This window comes from Microcaecilia unicolor, chromosome 6, assembly GCF_901765095.1.
Source record: "Microcaecilia unicolor chromosome 6, aMicUni1.1, whole genome shotgun sequence".
Taxonomy (NCBI): domain Eukaryota; kingdom Metazoa; phylum Chordata; class Amphibia; order Gymnophiona; family Siphonopidae; genus Microcaecilia; species Microcaecilia unicolor.
The window spans coordinates 301,404,604-301,428,707 of record NC_044036.1 but is presented as its reverse complement, the minus strand read 5'-3'; the positions used below and the strand labels follow the sequence as shown (position 1 = coordinate 301,428,707).

The 24,104-nt window shown below is 42.3% G+C and overlaps 1 protein-coding gene across 1 annotated transcript in view; it reads left to right on the top strand.

Moving 5' to 3' along the window:
• Positions 1-2,153: 2,153 nt before the first annotated feature.
• WDR45B (WD repeat domain 45B) overlaps positions 2,154-24,104 on the top strand; it is a 58,578-nt gene continuing 36,627 nt past the window's right edge. The window contains exons 1-2 of the mRNA XM_030208026.1: positions 2,154-2,357; positions 13,799-13,873. Of these exons, the coding sequence (XP_030063886.1) occupies positions 2,291-2,357; positions 13,799-13,873 (142 nt within the window). The 5' untranslated portion in view covers positions 2,154-2,290. The remainder of the gene's footprint in view (positions 2,358-13,798; positions 13,874-24,104) is intronic.

Genomic DNA, 24,104 nt, shown 5'->3' with positions numbered 1-24,104 from the left:
CTGTCTGTTAAAGTGATTGGCCTTCTCTTCCTGTTTTCAGTCCTTGATTATGTAAACCACTCTGATGTTTGTATGGTGAATAGCAGTGCAATACAGAACAAGCATAAGTAGTCACATCATGCTGCAATTTTCTTTATCACCTCTCCTTCTGCTACCATAGGTAAAAACTTTTAGGCCAACTTCAGGGTCAGGGTCAGGCCAGAACTGGTGGGTGTAGGCTACTTGCAGCCACGGTACCTCAGGTGAACTCTACAGTTCACCTCAACTCCTCTGATTATGACAGGCTGCAGACAGCAACATGTAGATTTAGCACCTAAAGGAAGGGAAGCAGAATGTAGCCATGCTTCCTCCTGAAGGGAGTGAAGATACATGTGCAGGATTAATGTTCTCCAATGAGGGATAACTGCTTACTGAAGGAGGACCAGTTGGGGACTTGTATATAAATTCAGGGACATCCAATAATCTTATCTTTTACATAGCCCATAGCAATAGCAATATGAAACTTTCAGTATGCAAAATACAGCAAGCGGTGAAAGCTGGAGCTCCTCTGCATGCATGTGTCTTGTGTTTTTCTCTGTTTTGAGTTTATGTATTTATCTTTGTGGGCTGATATGTCTGTGCATGTTTCTGTGTCAAAGTATGTATCTATGCATGTGCATGAATACTTGCATATCTCTCTGATTTCAAGCAGGCATGTTTTTATCAGATTTTTTAAAACTTTGTAAACCGCTATGACTTATGCTTAGAAAAAGCAGTATATCAACCTTATAAACAAACATGTATTGGTTCTCTGTGTGCCTATGATCTGGAGAGGAAATGAGAGGGAAAGACTGTTTGAAAGGTGCAATTCCATAATTTCTAACCTAATGTGAATCAGCATATTACAGAAACTGGCTGTAGGCACTCCTCTCTAACGAGTAACTCTTATCAGACACCTTGTAATTTCTGAAGATTGGCCTCAGATGTGGCTGCAGACATCTCTTTCCTGTTGAACCTTAGCCCTCTTTCTCAGCTCCTGGGGTTTGTCCTTTAACTGTTCCTCTTCACTTCCAAAATCAGTCATAAATCTTTTACTCTTCTTCACTCACTCTTGCCCCTAAAATGTACCTCAGTTATACAAAAATATTGTCTTTAGATAGCCCAAAACACTCCAAACTCATGCGTGGTGTTGTGGCTCTGCCCTTAAAGACACATACATTCTGTAGTGCAATAGCTTAACCAAAAACGACAGAATGCTGCTTTGGAGCTTTACCTAAATCATTCAGTTTTCTCTCCAACATGATATCATCCTCTGCCATTACCTCATCAATTAGGTGAACTCTCCCCATTTTACAAAGTACTCTGGGTGACACTAGAGCTGCCAAGTCATCTTCATCCTGTTTGCATTATGGGGGAAAGGGAAATGGGACTTGATATACCGCCTTTCTGAGGTTTTTGCAACTACGTTCAAAGTGGTTTACATATATTCATATATATATATATTTTTTGTACCAGGGGCAATGGAGAGTTAAGCGACTTGCCCAGAGTTACAAGGAGCTGGATCAAAGTCCACTGCACTAACCACTAGGCTACTCCTCCACATTACTAATTTCAATGGATAGAATCATGGACTACAAACACTAAACTGCTTTGGGATGTAAGCTTAAAACCAACCAGAGCGGCCAAAAAGTCTCCCTCCAGGAATGAGTAACTTGGCAGCTCTGTGACACACAAATGTCTCATATGGAATAAATTAGTAGAACTATTAGAGATAGCTACCTTCAGGCCAATGCACATCAGTGGCAATCATAGGTACCAACTTTTCAAACGCTTGGGGGTGCTAAACACAGAACCAACTATACCTTCTTGGACAAAAAAAAAAAAAGAACTTAGTACATATTACTTGCAAGGGATAGATACATCTTCAGGCCAAGCTAACAAACAGGAGACTCCATCTAAACAGCATATCCTCAGCAACATTCTTTACACAGCTCTAAACGTTCTTTTCTCGTAAAATTGTGGCATTGGTACACCCTGCTTCTAGCTCTGTCTGCTTGTTCGCTTTGGTCTCTTAGTTGTGTGTGTGTGTTCCAAGCCTCCTTTTCGTCTCTTGCTCCGCCCTCCCTGCCCCCTTCCTTATCTACCCGTTCGCTCAGTGGCTGTTAGTGCCGTGATGCGTCTGTTCGATGGGCGTGGTTGGATGTCTCCGCACTCTGTGTCGGAAGAGGTTGAGGTGTTGGGTCCCTTTTCTTCTCGCTGTCACGCGAGTTTCCTGGACGTCATGGTGTGACGGGGGTCTGCATCTGCAGCCATGAACCTGCTGCCCTCCAACCCGCACGGCAACGGGCTGCTCCACGCCGGCTTCAACCAGGACCATGGTGGGTGTGGGAGTGGGAGCTCCGCGCAGGCCCAGGCCTAGGTTTAACGGTGGGAGTTGTGCTAGTTTTTTTCGGGGACGGAAGGGGATCGAGCTTCAGTTGTAGCGGGTTGGACAGATTTCCGCTTCTTAGGGTGTTGTTTTGGAAGTTCCTTTAATTGGCTTCTGCACTGTTCGGGTTGTCAGCTTGATGCTTGCACTACTAATTACCTTGCTGCCTGGATAACTGTATTTTGTCACTCTTTTGTGTAAGGGTCCAGAATATCCGGGAAGAAGAGGAAACGTGTGGTTGTTCATGTTGTTTTTTTTTTTATGCATGTTTTTTTGAAGGCGTTTCCTAAATTCAAGGACCATGTCAGTGAATAACTGTTCGTTACATGAGCTTCTCCTATTATTTTAAATCTGGTTAAAGAAACTGGTCTTGTGTAACGTCATCATGTTTATAGGAGATAGTGTCACCCTGCCAGTCCCACAACCTTTGAACTGCTATTTTATTCAGAATTTTTCTACTGAAAGTATGTGACCCAGTGTGGATGAACGTGAGGCACATAAAAGTGTAAAGTGGGCCCACTTTACACTTTTATGTGCCTCACGTTCTCTACACTTGAAATTTTGTCGTCTTTTTTTTTTTTTTTTTTAAATTCCTAGAAGGAAATAGGTCAGCAATTGAGTTGAAATTGGGCCAGGTAGTGATGTCACTTAGCATTTTTAAAAATGCCTTCCCATTGGTTAGTGGATGTGGTCACTGCTGTCTCTATTTCTTGATTAATGTCAGGGAGAAAAAAAACTTATGTTTAATGATGTATTAGAAATTCACATAACAAAACTGTATGCAAAGTATCTGTTAAAGTACTATGGGAATAGTGATCAATAAACAAGGAAAATACATAAAGTGCATTATACTAGAATTACTTTAATTTCTTGACAAGCCTTTGGATTTGTTTGCATGGTTCATAGTACTGACATTCATTCTGAGCTACAGAGTTGCTGAGGGTGTGGGTTTGTGGATGGTTCCTTGTGTACAGAGCCCAAGAGTGAGGACGTGGTCAGGAAAACCAGAAATAAATAAGATTAAAACACTGTAAGAGAGAAAATGCAGGCATGGACTATTAAAAATTCTGTCTAGCTATATATTCTGAGTCATGAGCAATCTAGTTAGATCTGTGAAAGATTAACCAGGAGTCTGAAACTTCCTGTATTTCACAGATGCCTGTTGAAAAGGACTGCAAAAAAGTGGTAATAAGATGAATTATATTTGTGGAGGAGAGAGGGAAGGAAATCCCTTGGCTAGGAATCATGAGTAATTTAGGATTACTTTTGTGTTCAGTACTGGTTCTGGCAGTCCTGAGTTAGAGTGGCCAGGTAAACGGGACGCCCTTAGATGAGTATCGAGATATAATATGGACGAGAGAGAATCTTTCTATTTTTGGTGTGTATTAGCAGTATGGCTGCAACTATAATTCGAGTCATTTCTAAAATTGTTTATACCATAAATTGCCTATATAATTCTTTGATTGAAAATATTCTGTTAATGGAGGAAAAAGACATCAGATGTTCGATTCATTGATAACTGATTACTTAAAAGTAATCTTTATATCGGGCAGACTTCTTCACCAGCCTTATAAAAAAACCTCCAATTTTATTCTTTTTCTCTCTTTTGTTTGCTTTTTCTTTTCTTTGTGCTATAGTTTATTAACAAATATTTTAAAAATCCTTCGGTCTCTGGTATACAATGATATAACTGCTATCCAAACCAGGACCAAGAGTTACCAAATCCAAAATCAAAAAAATTCAAAGTGTTGGCTACAAAAATTCTTTTATATATATATGTTTTTCAATTTTTTTGAATATACCCTCAGAGTTCCTACTCAGTATGGCAGATAACTGCCTGGTGGTCCAGCACTTCGTTCATCGGGTAACATTTTGCATTTTTATGTGCTAGTATTCACGTGATATTAATTCTCAATTCACAAATTTACCGTCTGCACCTGTGCTTAAAACAATATCAATATGTAACCAATAGCCAATATCCTATATAATAAAAAGCACCTCCAACGTTCTGAAGCTGACTCCGTGGCACAAAAACCTTGAGCCATTCGTGCTCACCGTCAGAAGAAATGATGTTGGAACTTCCTGGTACGTCACCAGCGACACTAACCATCCAAAACAAAGCAACACGCCCCAAACAGCGTGCCCAAACGTCAACGGCACAAAACCGCCGAGAAGAACAGCGCCGGTAAAGCACACAAAACCTCGCACACTCGAAAACAGCACTCCCCCCTTGGCTCTGACACTCGCCTCTCCCGAGATTTCACTGTACTATGTACCCTGGCAACAAACATCCTCATCCGATTACGGACACCTGCCCTCTGCTATCACACTTCGGACCTCCCCCTCCTCCACCAAAACACTCCCTCCTTTCCGAATAGGCGAAAAAAGCATAAATGATCTCCCCCCCTCCCGTCACGACACGCCTCCGAGCATACAGGACCCCACCCTCTACCCCCAAGCTCAAGAGTCTTCGTCCCTCCGTAACACCCGATCCTAACTCACACTAGCAGCACCCTCCATCGATGGTGTAACGGGAAAAAAAAAAACAATACAAGAAACAACATGGAAACAACCAACTCCACCCCTCAACAAACGCAGACCCCACTCCAACCACCACCACATTTCAACCACCCTCGCCCCCCCCCCCACTGTCATACACAAACACACGCACACAATACACCCCCCCCCCAAAAAAAACATGCAGAAACAACTCCAAAACCACTGCAAACTCCTCTGAATTCAAAAACAATTCCTCCTACTTTGACAGAACACACACAAAAAAAAAAAACCCAGCAACAACACAGACACAACCCACTGCACCCCTCAACAAACTCTGACCCCCCTCCAACCACCCTTACATTTCAGCAACCCACAGACCCCCCCCCCCCCCCCCCAAACTGTCATGGACAGACACAAGCACAACAGAAAAAAAACCCAGCAACAACACAGACACAACCCACTGCACCCCTCAACAAACGCTGACCCCCCCCCCAATGACACTCACATTTCACCAACCCACGGAGCCCCCCCCCCCCCCAAACACACACAATACCACATAAGTTCAAAAACAACTCCTCCTACTTTGACAGAACAACACCAAAAAAAAGCCCAGCAACAACATGGACACAACCCACTCCACCCCTCAACAAATGCTGACCCCCCCCCCCCGGTCATGGGCAGACACAAACACACACGCACAATACCACAGAAAAGACACACATTCCACTGCAAACACCCTGCAACAACACCCTCAAAGCCACACACCACTTCATCCCACTTTGCCAGCACGGCACATCCCTCGAACCCCCCCCGCCAAAACCAACACATAACACACAAATATCACAAAACCAATGACACTCATCCCCAACCTCAAAATACACCCCACACACAAACAAACTGACCCTGTGACACAAACACACACAATGTAGCACCGTGACAGACATGATCTTTCACACTCCCCCCCCCCCCCCCCAAAAAAACCACAGAAGATGTACAAGGATAGATGCACACTCAATCTCTCTCTCTCTCTCTCTCTCACTGTATACCAGTCCCACACACTTCAACTTTGCACCACCCTCTTTCACTTCCCCACACACAATCTATCTTCCAGACACATCTCTCTCTCAAACTCACAAACACCACCCCCACCCTTAAAAAAAAAAACACAAACTGATGCACAACATGGAGAGATGGACACTCACTCTCTCCCCCACCACACACTCACAGTTCACCACCCCCACCCATTATTCCCCCCCCCCACTACATTCTGAGACAAAAACACATCATACAAACACAGAAACTCACAACCAAACTCCCACTCACACAACCCCCTCTCACTTTCAAAAACACACGAACTATCACTGTGACACACAGCCACACTCTGTGTCACACACACACACACAGTGATGCTGCCTCACCCATCACCATACACACCCCCTAACCAAACATCATCTCTCACACATACTCCTTCACATGCATCATTCTCGCACACACACACACACACAAAATCACTTCATGTAACTGCCAAACTTAATGTCTCCTAACAGAGTCCAAAAAAAATGAAAAAAATGAAAATTATAACACTGCCCATTTCATTCCTAGCAAAACACTGGACACACAGAAAACAGCAACTGTGCCACCAAACATACAAGGTACGAGGAAACGCACCTCTGAACACACACACAAAACACTGGCCCACACACACAAACAAACTTTTTATTTTAAAAAAACGTTTCGTATAATATACTCTAATATAAACCTATTTGAGTATAAACTGAGTTGTTTCCCCCTCTTTTTGGGGGGGAGGAACTTAACTCTAATATAAACCAGGGGGGAGATACAGGAATGTCCCCCTCCCTCCTCTGATGACAGACAATTTCTTCCTCCACACTTGCCCCTCCCCGCAGTTACCGGCGTTTTTCGCTACACATTCCCCTCTCCATAGTAAACAAAATATATCAATTGCCAATATTAAAATATATAAAACTGATAAGTAAATGAGGTCTTAAAATATTTGTACACAATAACAAAGACCTAAGAATTATAAAGAATTTACCTCCCGTATCAATGCTAGGAAGTGGTCTCTTGCTTGTGCTATAAGAACAAGCACCAACATGAATTGGTATATCATATAGTGAAAAACAGAAGAGTGATTCAGTTCTCCACAGAGTGCTTTTAATTATAGGCACCTTTAGTTTTTTTACAGATTTTTTTTGCTGATAAGAGAGATGTTGCTAACCATTTTGTTTTAGTGCAAAGTGCATCTACAAAGCTGTTTAGATTAGTAACTCCAGTTAAAGAAGATCCTTTGATGCAAAATAATTCTTGCTGAGGAAGAGAAAGCACTTATGCTTTTTTTCCTCCCCCCCCCCCCCCCCCGAGACCTAATTCAATTGAAAATCTGATATCTCAATATTATTCAACACAAAATATTAAAAGTTGAAAAAAAAAAGAATTCAGAATAAAAAAAGATCTTTGCTTTCTTTTTCAACAAAATAGAAGCCTGTGACAGCTTTTATGTAATACTTCAGTTCCATGGATTTTTCAAACAGGTTGAATACTAGAGGTCTCTGAAGCAGTGTTGGCTTTCTTCTATTTTACCTCATCCCTCTCCTTCCCCTACAGTTACCGGGATGTGCTTGCAGTTCTCTTACCTCCTTTGGCAGGTGCTGATAAAGCTATGCGCTGGCCCACTGCAGGGCCTGGAGCATCTGTGCATGTTCAAGACCTGCTAGCGCAGATGCTCTAGGTCCTGCATTTGCTGAAGGAGGTGAGAACTGCAAGCACATCCTGGTAACCATAGGGGGGGGGGGATGCAGGAAGTAAGAAATCTGGTAACCATGGGGAGACTCATATAAACAGTGGTTCCCATTTTTGGGTCTCTTGTTTGCCCCCCAAATCTCAATTAATATTTGAGTATATAATGGTATTTGGGAAGCAGAAATTCAAGGGCCAAACACTTTACTGAGGAAGAACTTGCAGTCACTGAACAAGATAGTGATGTTGGGGTCGTCTGACAAAAGCATTTGAGAAAGCAAAAAATGTATTTGGATGAATAAAAAAAAGTTCCACTGGCAGGGAGAAAGCAGTACTGTTTTCTCTCATTTAGTGAGAGTGCACCTTGAGTACAGTGTTCAGTTCTAGAGACTGTATATGCAAAAAGACATTGACAAAGTGGAGGCAATTCAAAATAAGACTGGATAGCCCCCATCTTTCTGCTGGACATCTGTCTGCATCTTAAGTAAACAATTCACCAATATTACTTAAAGTTGTGACTGGAGTAAGACTGCTTAAACTAATATAAAGTTATTTTTTTTTAATTTTTATTAGGTGTATTTTATGGTTGCTTCTTGGGGAACTGGAAAGGAACCTAGAATTAAATCTGTTGTTAATAGTTAGCACTTGCTGGTGAAACATTTTCCTTCTATTTCTTTAATTGGCTAAAAGCCTATGAATCAGACATCCTAGAGTAGCATTTACCTATTTTACTTTCTTAGTTTTTCAATAAACATAAAATTTTATCAATTTAACCCACAATCTCTCTCTTGCCCAGGTTTAAACACAGTTTAGCAGGAGCTAAATACTCATGAGTATAGGTACCTTACCAGCAGTGACAACTTCTGTATCAGGACTGGTCCCCTTTTCATTCAGCTTGGCTCCTGGGAGATGTTCTAATCTAGGCCCTATGCAAAAGGCTTCTCCAGCTTTTTGCATCTTAAGCTGGAGTGGCAGCATTAAGCCTTTCACAGGCCTCTGCTTTCATACTGCCAGTTCTTTGGCTTCTGCCTCTTTCTGGCACTTTCCTGGTTCTGTGCCCCTTGTCATTTCTTATAGAAACTTTTTTTTCCTTGCTTAAACCAACCCTGACTACCTTCATGATTTTGCTTAAACCAACCCTAACTACCTTCACAATTGAGCCTCTCTGGGACTACAGTCGCCAGTAATCTCTCATAAAGCCCTATTAGCCTTTTCCTTTCTTGGACATAACTTCTTGAACTATGATTCCAGCAGCACAGTACTACTATCTTCCTGTTTGTTTGGCCAGGCTTTGTGTTCTGGGTCTTGGGCTGCATCTATCCGTGTGAACTCCTTGCTTTCACAATCTCACAATCTCAAATATTGTTCCTAATATGGTAATTAAATACCAGCTCTTATTCTGTTATGAATCTTAGTTGATTTCATCTAGAAACTGTTCAACAATTGCTGTGGTAGGTTTGTAGATCATGAAAGTAGAATCTTTGCATGTGGTTTCAGGCTCTTCCCTATAGCACATTGATTTTTGTTTTTCATAACTCAATCAATTCCAAATGAGGGCAATCAGACAAATTAGACTTTTATTGTACTAATAAGGATCTCTAGATAACTGATGGTTATTAGATACATGATGGAATTAAATACAGATTTAAGAAAGGTAACATCACAGAAAATATTTTGAAGGACAGAAACATTTTTTTACAGTATATATTTTAATTTGGCATTTATGATCCGCTTAACTATCAAGTTCTAAGTGGAGTACAATCAACAGGACTTGATAGTTAAGCGGATCATAAACTCCAAATTAAAATATATACTGTAAAAAAATGTTTCCGTCCTTCAAAATATTTTCTGTGATGTTACCTTTCTTAAATCTGTAATTCCATCATACATCTAATAACCATCAAGTTATCTAGAGATCCTTATTAGTACAATAAGTCATCACAAAAAATGAATATTTGAATATATCAGTAGTTAAAACATATTTGAATATGTTAATAATTAATCATTCTAGGCCCTAAAGGTCTAGGTCAGGGGTAGGCAACTCAGGTCCTCGAGAGCCGCAGGCAGGTCAGGTTTTCAGGATATCCACAATGAATATGCAGGAGAGAGATTTGCAAGCACTGCCTCCATGGTATGCAAATCTACCTGATGTTGAGGCCTAGTTCAGATCTTTGCTCCATGGGACTGTTGAGGATGCTTCGGAGGAAGTGTTCAGTGCCATCACTCAGTGAGGGCATGTGACTTTACTCGGGGTGCACATGCACCAGCTCCAGGAATGAGCTCTGGTTTCAGGCCAAAGATCTTTAGAGCCTAAGAATAACCATACTGGGTCAGACCAATGGTCCATCTAGCCCAGCATCCTGTTTCCAACAGTGGCCAATCCAGGTCACAAGTACCTAGCAGAAACCTAGTCAAGTAGCAACGTTCCATGCTACCAATTCTGGAGCAAGCAGTGGCTTCCCCCATGGCCATCTCAATAAAACAGACTACGGACTTTTCCTCCATGAACGTGGCCAAACCTTTTTTTAAAACCTAGATAGTCTAACTGCTATTAATACATGCTCTAGCAGAGAGTTCCAGAGCTTATTCTTTGAGTGAAAAAATATTTCCTCCTATTGGCCACCCTCCAATCTTCAGCTAGTTTTTGCTCCTGATACTGCTTGTGCTTCATCCTTAGTCCTGCTCAGGGCTCAAGATGTTTCTGCTGCCGCTGAACTTTCAGGGATCGATCAGAACTTAAGATGTTGCTGCCTTTTCCTCCTTGGGCCTGTATAGGCCCAAGCACCTATGTATATCTGCTCCTTCCCCCACCTACTAGTTGAGAAAATTGCCTCTCCTAGGCAAGCAAGCAAATGGATTTTTGAAAACTTTTTCTGTTCTTTTTCATCTAAAAAAATAAATAACTAGTAATATGATGAATACTAATAGTAAGTAATAGTAATAACTAATACTAATGGTACTAAGCCACGCAGACTACTGCAATGGAATCCCGAAATACATGAGACCTCGTAGATCTACCAACAAGAAACACAATTGGATCATCACGAACATAACCTAAATCTCCACTACCCAAGCTGCAAAGGACTCAAATACAAATCAACTTATGCATCCAGTTTCTTCTACATAAGCACACAAATGTGGCACGCACTACCAAATGCTGTGAAAACATACGACTACCTAAACTTCCGGAAATCACTAAAAACCAACCTGTTCAAAAAGGCATACCCCAGCGACCCAACTTAAGTGCCTAAACCCTGCAACACAACGAAACCACAGCTTGTAACAGACTATACATAACTCTTCCTTTATATAATTCCCAATGTGTCTCTAACACATGAACCTTATTCGACTACATCAACTCTTTGTATTTGTTTCTCTACCGTAGATGTCGTACAACTCTACGGTACAATGGGAAAATGTGGGATACAAATGTAACAAATAATAAATATTGGTAATGTGATGAATTTTACTGCTTCCTTAAGAGAGTATGTACAGTTCCTGTGGTAATCTATTTTTAATTTCCTGAATTACGTATACAAGCTTCTCAGGTGTCCTGAGGTTTGAATTCTGCTATTGTGTCTCCTTAAACATCTGGCAGTCTACCAGTTGCTCTGTTTAGTAGGTTCTGAGAGCATTTCCTATTACAGTTGGCAACTTTTTCTGGTTCATATAGTAGAGGCAATAGAGCACATTGAGGAGCAGGAAGTGCAAGGGGGGAGCGATGCATCAGGAAGAGTGAAGAGGCAAGGGAGGGTGGGCAGTGGCTGCAGAATCAAAGGTAACCACAAAATCTATGGTTACTGCTATGGAAATATCACTTGACTGACTTTATAGTCTTCTTTAATGATTGTAAGTAACTTTCACGTTTCTTAATATGCTGAATCTTTCTTAGAATTATTTTGTAAGCTGCTCAGAGTCATCCCAGTGGATGGGATAAGAAATGAAATTTTGCAGCATTTCAAGCGTTCACAACATAAGCAATAAAGAGAAATAAAGCACAAAAAAAAAAGTGTATCACCTTATTGGACTAACTCAGGTTTAGGCAGACTTGGTCCTCAAAGGCTGCAACCCAATCACGCTTTCAGGATTTCCCCAATGAATATGCATGAGATCTGCTTACATGCACTGCTTCCATTCTGTTCAAATTGATCTTATTCATATTCATTGGGGAAATCCTGAAAGTGTGATTGGGTTGCAGCCCTCAAGGTTGTCCACTCCTGGACTAACCCAGTACATCTTTTTTGATAAAGCTTTCGAAAGCAGAATCTTTTTCATGTTGGTTATAAGCAAAAGATGACAAAATCAAATTTTATATATCTATCACATTTCAATCACTGTCTCAAGGAAAAGGTAATGGGGGATGGGTGGAGTAGATTACCCATCAACCTCTCCCTGTTTTTCAAAGTGACAAACAGTATAATTGTATGCTTTTTAATGGAATAGGAAACCCAGATCTTTGTGAAGTCCTGTCAGGTCTGTCAATGTATTTCATCATGTTTAACTTCAAAGGTCTTACATTCCTCGGTATTTTTTGTTTTGGTTACCTCTTAGTATTCTGACTATAAAGTCATTGATGCGGTGTCCAGGTCCTGAAAAATGCTCATCCTTAGGGTTTTTACTTATTTGCTTTGTTGTGTCTGATATAGTGCCTGTCCTGTTTCCCCCCAATATAACACCCTTCTTCACATTTGTCTGCACTGAATATTATATACAACATTTGAGTAAAATCATGAATATGATTCCTTTATGTTGAATGTCTTTCCCATGTAGATAACTATGGTATCCATAAAGGGATCCCACTCCATATATACTCTTCCTCAGTTGTGATGCACATATACAAGTCTTTGTAGTTGCTTCATTTAGAAACGAGCCCTCCAACCTGATTGAGGGCTATTTTTACCCAAAACATGCTCTTACTAAAATTGCAATAACTCTGATGTGTATGATGGAAAGATCTAGTTTGCTGCATATGAATCTTCATGAACTCAACTTTTTGGTAGACTTGGGTACCTTTTCTTTGACTTTGATGAACATTTATTCAATTCAGACCATGGGGAATGCTAACGTAACAAAAAATTCCAGGAATATAAGATCTTTTGAAGTTAAAGATGATGAACTACTTTGACACAGCCCTGACAGGACTTCACAAGTTCTGGGGTTCTTATCCCATTATAAACCATTAAACTGTCACTTTTTCTCACTCTTCCCTAACCCCCCCCCCCCCCCCCAACTACCTTTTCCTTGTCAGACTGTTATTGAAATGTTTTTCATATATGGTGTATGTGTGTATATGTTTGTTTGTTTTTTTTATTTTGGGGATTTTTGCTACTATCTGACTTGAAGAAGGTTCTGCCTTTGCAAGCTTGTCAAATGTAATATGTAAGTACTCGCCTCGCTCTCGATGCAAGGACATGACTGACCAGCTGGGGTTGTGTGCTGATTAAGCGACGAGGGAACGGGGGGGGGGGAGGGGGGAGTGGATTTTTGTTGGGATAAGAGAAAAGTTATGGAAATCAGAGGGCTATTAACGGTGATGTCATTGTGCAATTGGTATTGTAATATTATCGTCTGTGATGCCTGTATCTGATTCCATGACATAATAAAAAACAGTTAAAAAAAAAAAAAAAAAAAGAATGTTTGTACGTTTGGGAAGTTTGCCAGGTGCCCTTGGCCTGGATTGGCCGCTGTATTGGACAGGATGCTGGGCTCGATGGACCCTTGGTCTTTTCCCAGTGTGGCATTACTTATGTACTTATGTAATGTATTACCTTTTTTTTATTGGACTAACATGGCAATCACACTACCACACAAGCAGTAATATGGATTAGTCATTGTTTTATTTCTCTAAGTTCTATTGTACAATTTCTCCAAACTCCTGGAAGAAGCCGTGCTGAGGAGTGGGTGACATCAGATTGGTACTTGCCATGAGACGATAAATTAAATATCACACCTGCTGCATGAGGGAAAGTAGTTAATGGCTCATGAATTGCTAGGAGAGCTGCCATCAGGTGCTCCTAAATACACTGGGAAGAAGTAAGGCAAGAGTTGATACTGACTCTGAAAGGGGTTCAGGCTGTTTGGCTCTGTCCATTTCGTGGTGTATGCACTACTGACTTTGGTTACCTCTTGCTGTAGGGTGCTTTGCCTGTGGGATGGAGAATGGATTTAGGGTTTACAACAGTGACCCACTCAAAGAAAAAGAAAAGCAAGGTAGATGTTTTAACCTTCATATTGTAAACTATTGTGCACGTAGGATTCTGGCAGTCTGGTTGTAGCCCGGGGTGTTAATGTTCTGGATCACCCCTGTTTTGCTGTGTAGTGTCTGGAACATTTTGGGAAGAAATTTATATGTAAGCATTTATAGGTGAATAACTCTTCTGGGCAAAGCTACCCAATGAGTAATTCCCAGGTTCCGTTTACAGGAGTCTGGCTAAACCAACTTCCTAGCTCTGTCCAGGGGTTATATATTATAAAGGAACCTGGCTGTTCTGGGCCTACACCAGAACTTTTCTTCTGTTAGAGAGAACTGGAATAAAAGTAAAGTCTCTGCTGTGAAATATATTAATTTATTATATAGGTAAGAAAATAGAATAATACACCCTACACTACAGCTCAGCTGTACAAATGTAGCTCCCTTATGCTGATAAGCAACTGTAGAATGTATTGTCTAACTAAAACACTGATATCACTGGTTACTAGGTTATTACACAATCCTGATTAGTAATACTGACTGGGTCATGAAGTAATACAGTTACTACTACTACTACTACTATTTAGCATTTCTATAGCGCTACAAAGCGTACGCAGCGCTTCACAAACATAGAAGAAAGACAGTCCCTGCTCAAAGAGCTTACAATCTAATAGACAAAAATAAAGAAAGCAAATCAATTAATGTGGGGGAGTGGTTACAAGTCAAAAGCAATGTTAAAGAGGTGGGCTTTCAATCTAGATTTAAAGATGGTCAAGGATGGGGCAGTAATATTCCAGTAAGATGTGTAAATAAAAACTTAAAGCAAGACGTTAGCAGCACATCTTCCTGATCACAAAGTTCTGACTAACCTGCCTTTGCTGAGGTAAGAACCCACTAGCTAATCCCCGACTATAGGAAATAAATCCCTGTAATTCTCACCGAGCTGACTCTAGATGGTCTCTCAGATGAAGTGGACACAGGTTTTTCCCTTTAGACTCCAGCTGTTTTCCACAGCGAGTCCCCGTCTTAGGAAACAGCACAGGCTCTCTGCAGCATGCAGGATTACAGTCTCTCTGGCCGGTAGAGCTGAACCAACAGGTACTTCAGATGGTCATTTCACAAGGTTGTGGACCACTTCAGGTCTCGCTGGTCTTCTTGCCAGCTACCCTTCTTCCAGTAGAACCAGACAAATTCTCCCTTCTTTTCTTTTCTTCTTTCTGTCTGTCCTTTTTTCTCTGTCCTTTTTTTGGTTCCCGCTCTCTGGCCCCTGATTCCCAGGTGACCAGACGGCAACCAGTCAGGATCTCGTCCAGCTCCTTCCCTGAGCAAGAAAAACCTTTTTGATCTTCCAGTTGTTACATTGTGGCATGCATTCCTTGTGGTTGCAAGGATCAAAACACATGAAGTCCACACACACTAACAGAAATGCATCAATACACTTTCTTCTAAATTCTCTTACCCCGAATACTCCACCCACATATAAATTGCTATACCTTAAGGTTTTCGTGCTATTGTTCTAATCGCCCTATCTTTTCCCCCATTGTAACATTCCATAGCTTCTAACGCTCCAAATGTTGTTTTGACTTGACTTTGTCTTCCCATAACTCCCTCATAATATAACCCATAATCGTACAGTAACACATTGTATTTCCATCATTCACAATGTATTGTAAGCCACACTGAGCCCGTAAATAGGTGGGAAAATGCGGGATACAAATGCAATAAAATAAATAAATAAATGTCACCCAAAGTTAGGTGCCATGTATGATCCTTGCTAAGCTAGTACTCTGGAAAGGGCACTTTGCCCAGAACGGCGTTTATAGAATACTAGCTTAGCGTGCATTTTGTGCTTAACTGTGAGCATGACATTTACGCCTGTCAAAAGCTGGTTTAAATACTCGTCCGCAAATGCAGGTATTCTATGACGTGCTTCATTTCTGGGAATGTCCCTGACCTGACCATTCCCCTTTTGGAGTTGCGAATTGTGAAACTGAGGTATATGTTATAGAATAGGGCGTAGAGCACACCTGCCCATAATTCCTAATTACTGTAGATTATCACCTTATTGGCTAACTTATTTTATGCGCTGATCTATGATCGCCCAAAATGGCACACCCAGCTTTGGGTGACCTATACAGAATCTGTCTCTACTCGTGTGCTAGCATTCATTATCTGTTGAAGCCTATCTTAACTAGTAGCATTAATCCAGGGGCATCCGACATGCAGCCTTTGGGCCAGTTGGGCCCAAATGAGATGGTTAGCAAAAATGTTTTTACCAAATTAGCCAGCACATATGATTTTTGAAGAACTGCAGAGCTATTTAATGGATTTGAAGTCGGTGTCAGAAGAGGTTCAAAGATTTTCATAACTATGAATTCATGCTATAACAGTTTACAAAATTCATGCAGCTCATGGATATGAATTTGTTTAATAAAGATTGAATAATAGAATTCTGGTACAGGCTTGAACCCCCCCCCCCCCCCCCCCCCCCCCCCCAATAATACATCAGCCATAATATCCAGAATGTACGGTTTTAAGTGTTCTAACAACAAAAATAACCTAAGACCCCACAATTTCTCCCTCTGAAAATAACAATACAACTTAAGTAAAAATGAAATAACCCTGTAGAAATGAACAATATCATCCCCCCACCAATAGTACACAATGCAAATTACTATACCTTCTCCACTACTGCCAAACTCCAGACTTCGCGCCTTCTGTCTCGCTGCACCCCTACGCCTGGAATAAACTTCCTGAGCCCCTACGTCTTGCCCCATCCTTGGCCACCTTTAAATCTAGACTGAAAGCCCACCTCTTTAACATTGCTTTTGACCCGTAACCACTCGCCTCCACCTACCCTCCTCTCTTCCTTTCCCGTTCACATTAATTGATTTGATTTGCTTGCTTACTTTATTTTTTGTCTATTAGATTGTAAGCTCTTTGAGCAGGGACTGTCTTTCTTCTATGTTTGTGCAGCGCTGCGTATGCCTTGTAGCGCTATAGAAATGCTAAATAGTAGTAGTAGTAGTAATACCACCTCCCCCCCCCCCCCCCAACACACAAAAAAAATATATGAAGGGGAATGCAGCATTACCAATTAACTAAGCCATTTCTGTTCATATTATCTATCTTGCCTTGCAACACTGCTGTAATTTTCTCATATCTACAAATTTCTTTATAAACACTCATCCATAATTGAGTGGTTGGGCCTTGTATAGATTTCCAGTCCCATACTATCATTATCTTTGCAGCCAGAAGTCAAGTCATAATCAGGGAGCCCTGAGTATCCTTCCCTAGACCCAATGGGATCTGCCCCAATATGTAATTTCTTGGCAAATTTTGCCAAGAGATACCAGTCCACTTAAAAATATTACCCCATACGAAGTAAATGGATTTCTGGTTGTGGTCCACTGTTGAGAACTCTGATACCCCTGCATTAATTCCTTTTGGGCATGAAAATTCTTGTCAGCCCTATTGTCTTGGCTGGGCTGAGGACCCAGAGCTTCAGCTTTTTGCAGGAGGGTGTTAATTGTCAGGAAATGCCTTAGGTGTTGATCATTAATTAATGAATGTACAGTTGGCCAGTATGCTGTATTGTTTCTTACTCGACAATGAGAATAAAATATCCAAGCAGAGCTTGTTGGGAGTCATAAAGAGGCAGCTGGACTAAAGGCATTGGTTATACTGAGCTGATTCTGTCTGTGCACTTTCCTTCCTGTTTTGATGAAAAAGGACTTGCTTATGAAGCAGCTGCCTCCCAAAATAACCAGCCTACTAAGTGCTGACAGTCGTACTCATGTCATTCTGTCAGCCAGACAAATACTGTTTTTTTTTTCTTTTTAGTTCATTTATTTAAAGTAAAACAATGAAACTTTTTACAAAAGGACTATAAAATTAATTTCTTTAATTTCATTTTGTGAGTCTGGACCTGCCTCTCTATTGGGATTTCCTAAAGATTCTGTTTAAATAGTATCCTTCAAGGATACTCCACACCGAACCATGCACTCCTGGGCGACTACTTTCTCCCCATTATAGCTGCTTATCTCCAGGGTTGGATGCCTTGACTCAGCCCTGGCCTCCGGGCCTACTATATGTGTTACCTCCGTGGCCCTTGATTAGGGCGCGTGCTCCTGCGGATTCGGCTGCACCCAGGAGAAGTGGTCCTCATTGGCCCAGGAGGCCTTGGTATGTGGACCTCCGACAGATGCTAGTGGAGGCTCCCCTTCCTTTACCTCTGGTACCGAACCTGTTGTCACAGGGCCCGGTAGCCATGGAGGACGCCTGCCGCTTTGGTCATTTGGCATGGCGATTGAGAGGGCGCAATTGAGGGACAAAGGCTATTCAAACACAGTCATTTCCACTCTCCTGCAGGCCCGCAAGCGTTCCACTTCCGTGGCTTATGCCAGGATTTGGCGCCAGTTTGAGTCTTGGTGTGCTTCAAAAGCGATCACACCCATGCGGGCTCCTGTCTCGCCGATTCTGGACTTTTTGCAGGATGGTGTACAAATAGGCTTGGCCTATAATTCCCTGCGGGTGCAAGTGGCAGCGTTGGCCTCCCTTCGTGGTAAGGTTGAAGGCATGTCTTTAGCTGCTCATCCAGATGTGGCACAGTTTCTTAGTGGGGTGCTTCGGCTCCGGCCTTCCGTGCGAGCACCCTGTCCAGCTTGGAACCTGGGGCTAGTTTTGAAGGCCCTGCAGGCTTCTCCTTTTGAGCTGTCGGCGAGCATCGGAGAAAGATTTGACACTAAAGGCCGTTTTTCTTGTGGCCATTACTTCGGCAAGACGGGTGTCAGAGCTCCAGGCGCTGTTCTGTAGAGACCCATTTCTGCAATTCTCAGAGTCCGGGGTCACGATTCAAACCGTGGTTTCAGTGTTTCACCTAAACCAGCCTATTTTCTTGCCCTCCTTTGATAAGGAGGAGTTTCCAGAATCTTTTGGGCAGTTGCACCTGTTGGATGTGCGCAGGACTCTGCTGCAGTATCTGCGAGTTACTATCTCTTTCTGTATCAATGATCATCTGTTTGTTTGCTATCAGGTCCTCGCAGAAGGTCTCCAGCGTCTAAAGCCACTATTGCCCGCTGGCTCAAAGAAACTATCTTTTCAGCTTATCTGCTTGCCGGCCGGTCTCCGCCTGTAGCCTTTAAGGCGCATTCTACCAGAGCGATTTCTTCCTCTTGGGCTGAAACTGGAGCACTCTCTCGTCAAGAGATATGCAGTGCAGCAACATGGGCTTCTAAGCTCTCTTTTGCTCGACATTACAGGCTGGATGTGGCTGCTAGGAGGGATGCGCGTTTTGGAGCACAAGTGCTAGCGCGTGGTGTGACCTTTTATCACCCTATATAGGGATTGCTTTGTTACATCCCATACGTAATGGCTTCATCTGCTTGATGACAAGGAAGGGAAAATTAGGTTCTTACCTTGGTAATTTTCTTTCCTTTAGTCATAGCAGATGAAGCCATGAGCCCTACCTGTATGATTGTCTGTATGCTGTGAATCTGTTTCCGGTTCTGTTGTTTCCTGAAGTTCCTTCCCTGGGAGAAAGTTGGAAAACAGTCTTCAGGATTCATGTTCACTTATAGGAGGATGAGTCCATTCCCTCCAGTTTGTTTTGGAGGATGTGTTCATTCCCTCCTTTTGAGTTCATGCCCTTGTTAAGGGGCCATCGTTCGCTGTGAGGAAAGTTCATCTTATTCCCATTGCGGTTTGCCATACTGCTTTGGAAGCTTCAAATACTGAAGAGGCAGTGGAGCTGGCTGGCCATGAGGCACTGTGAAAAGTTGAGTGCTCTCTATCTCCCCCTGCTGGTTGATGGACACAACCCATACGTAATGGCTTCATCTGCTATGACTGAAGGAAAGAAAATTACCAAGGTAAGAACCTAATTTTCCCATCTGCTGTCTTAGCAGAATACAGAAGAAAATGATTTGTTACTTCTACTAGAATTTTTACTGCTTGTAAAATCTGGCTTTCTTGGGGAGGGGGGGACGACAAGGTGACTGTGGCATGCAAGTGCTGGGCGGGCTGGGAGCTGGGATGGAGGAGATTGCTTGTGGCGGGGATGAGTTAGTTCTCATAGAGGAGCCCTCCGGTCTTATGGCCCAGCTCTTGAGTGAGCGTGCTTGAGGAGGAAAGGATAGGAGGGGTAATCGCCACCCTCTTTCAAGCCTGCAAATGTTCGACAACTTCGGCGTATGAGTTTGGCAGACGCTTTGAGTTGTTTGTGTTGCTCCCAGTAGGGAGTCTCTCTCTGATGACTGTTTCTTTGCCGAGGGTCTGCAGAAAGGCCTGGCGTTTAATTAATTTGCTTCAGGTACAGGTAGCAGCTCTCGATTGTTACCATGGTCGCGTTGAACGGTCTTCCCTAGCAGCCTGTCTGGATGTTGTTCGGCTTTTTGGAAGGGAATTAGTTCTCAAACTTCCTCTGCAGTCTCCCTGTCCAGGTTGGCACCTTTTAATTTGGTGCTGTGTGCCCTGCAGCAGGCTCACAGCTGTTATGGTCAGCGTCCTTAAAGGATCTGATGCTGAAGGCGGAGTTTCTCGTGGCAATGACATCAGCGAGGAGGGTGTTGAAGCTGCAAGCCATATCTTGTAGGGACCCTTTTCTCTGGTTTTCAGACTTGGGGGGGGGGGGGGGGGTCTGTCCAGTTCCGTCCTTCTTGCCAAAGGTGGTCTCAGCGGGTCACCTAAGTCAACCACTGTTTCTGCTGGCTTTTACAGCGGAGGATTATCCACGGGACTTTGTGGACCTGCAATGTTTGGACGTCATGTGGATTTTGCTGTGTTATCTGCACATCACCGATGACTGACTGACTTTCACAGGTCAGTTCATCTACTGATTTCTGGACCCTGGAAAGGTCTCTCTGCTTCCATGGTGACCCTGGCGCACTGGATTAGGTACGCAGTTGTTTCGGCGTATGTGCTAAAGGGGTGCCAAGCCCTGGGAGCTATGACGGTACATTCTATGCCCACCGTGGAGGACATATGTCGGACGGCCACTTGGGTGTGTCTGCATTCTTTCTCGAAGCACTATCGTTTGGATGTGGCCACGCACCAGGAGGTTTAGTTTGGTAAGGTGGTGCTGTCCATGAGGTCATTGTATTCCCCCCCCTCCACCCCTTTTAGGGAATGGATTAATCTGCTGATGCTAAGGAAGTTAAAATGTATCTTACCTGATAATTTTCTTTCCTTTTAGTAGCAGCAGATAAATCCAGTATTTCTCCCTCTCTACTGTCTATGATGTGCGCGGTTGGTTGCTTTTTTTTTTCACTAGGTAGCGATCGCACATAAGAATATAAAAATAGTTTAAAACCACCTCCCAACTTTCCACACCTGGTAGACAGTTATTTGCCCATCACCTTAGGCTTTGGTCTTTGCGGTCAGAGCACAAGGGCTGTGACTGGAACAGAGGACGCGGGAATGGCCATGGTCTAACCAGGCCTGGCCCGGGGAGTATTGGGGTGAGGTTGGACCTGGTTCGATGAGCTGCTTTGGTAGTACTGGTTTTGGGAGTAGCTATTAGTCCTATATTACTGGGCTTAAAGTTGATCTCTGTCTCCTGCTGGTAGATGGACACAACCCACTAGTTACTGGATTCTTTTTCTGCTGCTACTAAAGGAAAGAAAATTATCAGGTAAGACATGATTTTTACCTTCTCCATGACCAACCCTAAGAATGGATACAGTCCTCATGTTTGTGTTGTGTATTAGTCCTGCATAAGTCTGGAAAATTAATTTTAACCTGACTGCATAGTGATGTGCCTGTTCTCTTCTACAAGCCATGATTACAGTCCTGGTTGATGACACTTCTCTTACTAATCTATAAAAGTGCAAGGAAGAGCCGACACAATAACTACTTGAATCTGGTGCTCTTTGTCACCAAAGTAATAAAGGAGTATATCCACCCACATTGATGGGCAAATTTCAGTGAGTTTTGAGGTGTGAGAGAATTCAAAGGGGAGAGGAACTGGCATGATGGCTATAAAACAGAAGATTGGTGATTTTGAAAAAAACGTGCCTATTTGGGAGGGAAGGCATCAAGGCAATAGAGAAGCGGAGTGGAGGCAGGATGAGTAGTGTGGTAGAAAGTGAGTGATGCAGAGAAATCTGGACTCAATGTCTCTATTGGTTTTTCTTCCATGCCAAGTTTTGTTCCATTCTATTTAATTTTAGGAGAGCTTGTTTTTTTTTTTGCCCAGACAGGTATTTCCCAACACTTTTGTGTAATTCTTTCCAACGTCCATTGGTTATCGAAAGAATAAGTGTGTCGTTGGTCCCCTCATCTTTTTGTATCCTTTTCTTTATTAAAATTTGATATACCACTTTTCAATAAATACACAATAGAAGGGAAGACGAACCACCCTGAAGAAATGAGACAGGAAACAAAAGCAGAAGAAATTCTGTTGTACAAAGTAAGCATTAATGTATCGGGATCACATGAACACAAGGAAGGGGGAAGAAAATCAGCAGTGCTGAAGTCTTCAGCCCCCAGGCTCAGCTTAGGCTTGGGACAAAAATTATTTCTACAGAGCAACTTTGAACTTCAAGTAAGCCGTTTGTAAATGGAGTGAAAGTTGAAGTGCATCCCACAAAGAAGGTGCTAAACAGGAAAAAGTAGAAGACGTGTGCAGCTCAAATGTGAGAGAGCGGTAGATGGAGCCAGTTATAAATTATGGGCAAGTCACTTAACCCTCCATTGCCCCAGGTACCAAAAGATTGTGAGCCCTCTATGGCCAGAGAAAGTACCTGCATATAATGTGTACAGTGCTGCGTACTTCTAGCAGCACTATAGAAATGATTAGTAGTAGTAGTAGTGAGAAGCAGGAGGCAGTAAAAAATAAGGTAATTTTGAGAGGTATTGAGGAACATCTATGTACAGTTTTCAAAATCTTTAACCTCTAAGGGATGGGTAACCAACCTTGACACTTAAGTAATGGTGAAACATGATCAAACCTTTGCACGTTGTGAAGAAATGTTAATAGTGTTCAAAACTAGTTGGAGATGAATAGAAGATAGTTTGAGACCATTATGAATTGACGTGAATGACTGTAATCTAATCTGAATAGTTTGAGCCATTACATAAAGGAGTAAAATTTTCTTATCCAGGACTGGCTTTGGTTCTGATTTAAACTGCAGCAGTAGAGAGTGCCATCAATCTGGCCATCATCGTAGTATGATTGCAACTGATACATTGAAAGCATTTTGGATAGGAGCTATGACAGCATCAGTTGCCCTTCTTTGCTCATTTTGCTAGAGTTGATTTGCTTTCTGCGTGAGTGTGCTAGGTCTATCCTATTTTTAATGGACTTTTTTTCTTTTTATGGTGTATTTTATTCTGTAAACCACTGTGATCTGTTAAAGCCAGACAGTATAGCTAATTTTAATCAACAATCATTTAATCAACAATAATCATTTCCTCAGTGGATATTATCTGTGTGCCATGGTCATATTCACTATTGGTAATGTGTCCTACCCTTTTTCTACCACCATAAAAATCTTGGGAATGACTATAGACCAATGCCTATCATTTGAACCTCGGGTACAGTATAGGGGTGAAGTACATGAGTATTCGGAGGAAGAGTGGGACTTGGGGGTGATTGAGTCTGAAGACCTTAAGGTGGCCAAGCAAGTAGAAAAGGTGACGGTCAAAGCAATAAGGATGCTTGGGTACATAAGGAGAGGGATGACCAGCAGGAAAAAAGAGGTGATAGTACCTTTGTATAAGTCTCTGGTGAGGTCTCATGTGGAGTACTGCGTGCAGTTCTGGAGACTTCACCTACAGAAGGATATAAACAGGATGGAGTCGGTCCAGAGGGCAGCTACCAAATTGGTAAACTGTTTTTGTCATAAAACATGTGGGGAGAGGCTCATGGACCTCAACATGTATACGCTGGAAGAGAGGCGGGAGAGAGGGGATATGATAGAGACGTTTAAATACCTTGGTGGTAATTCACAGGAGGTGATCCTTTTCCAAATGAAGGAAAACTGGGATGAGCGGGCATAGGATGAAGTTAAGCGGGAATAGGCTTAGGAAGAATCTGTTTCACGGAAAGGGTGGTGGATGCTTGGAATGGCCTCCTGGTGGAGGTCGCGGAGACGAGGACCGTGTCAGAATTTAAGAAGTGTGGGATAGGCACATGGGATCCCTTAGGAAAAGAAGGAGCTAGTGGTTATTGAGGAAGGGTAGATTGGATGGGCCATTTGACCCTTATCTGCTATCATGATTCTATGTTTCTATAAATAAATATTCACACCT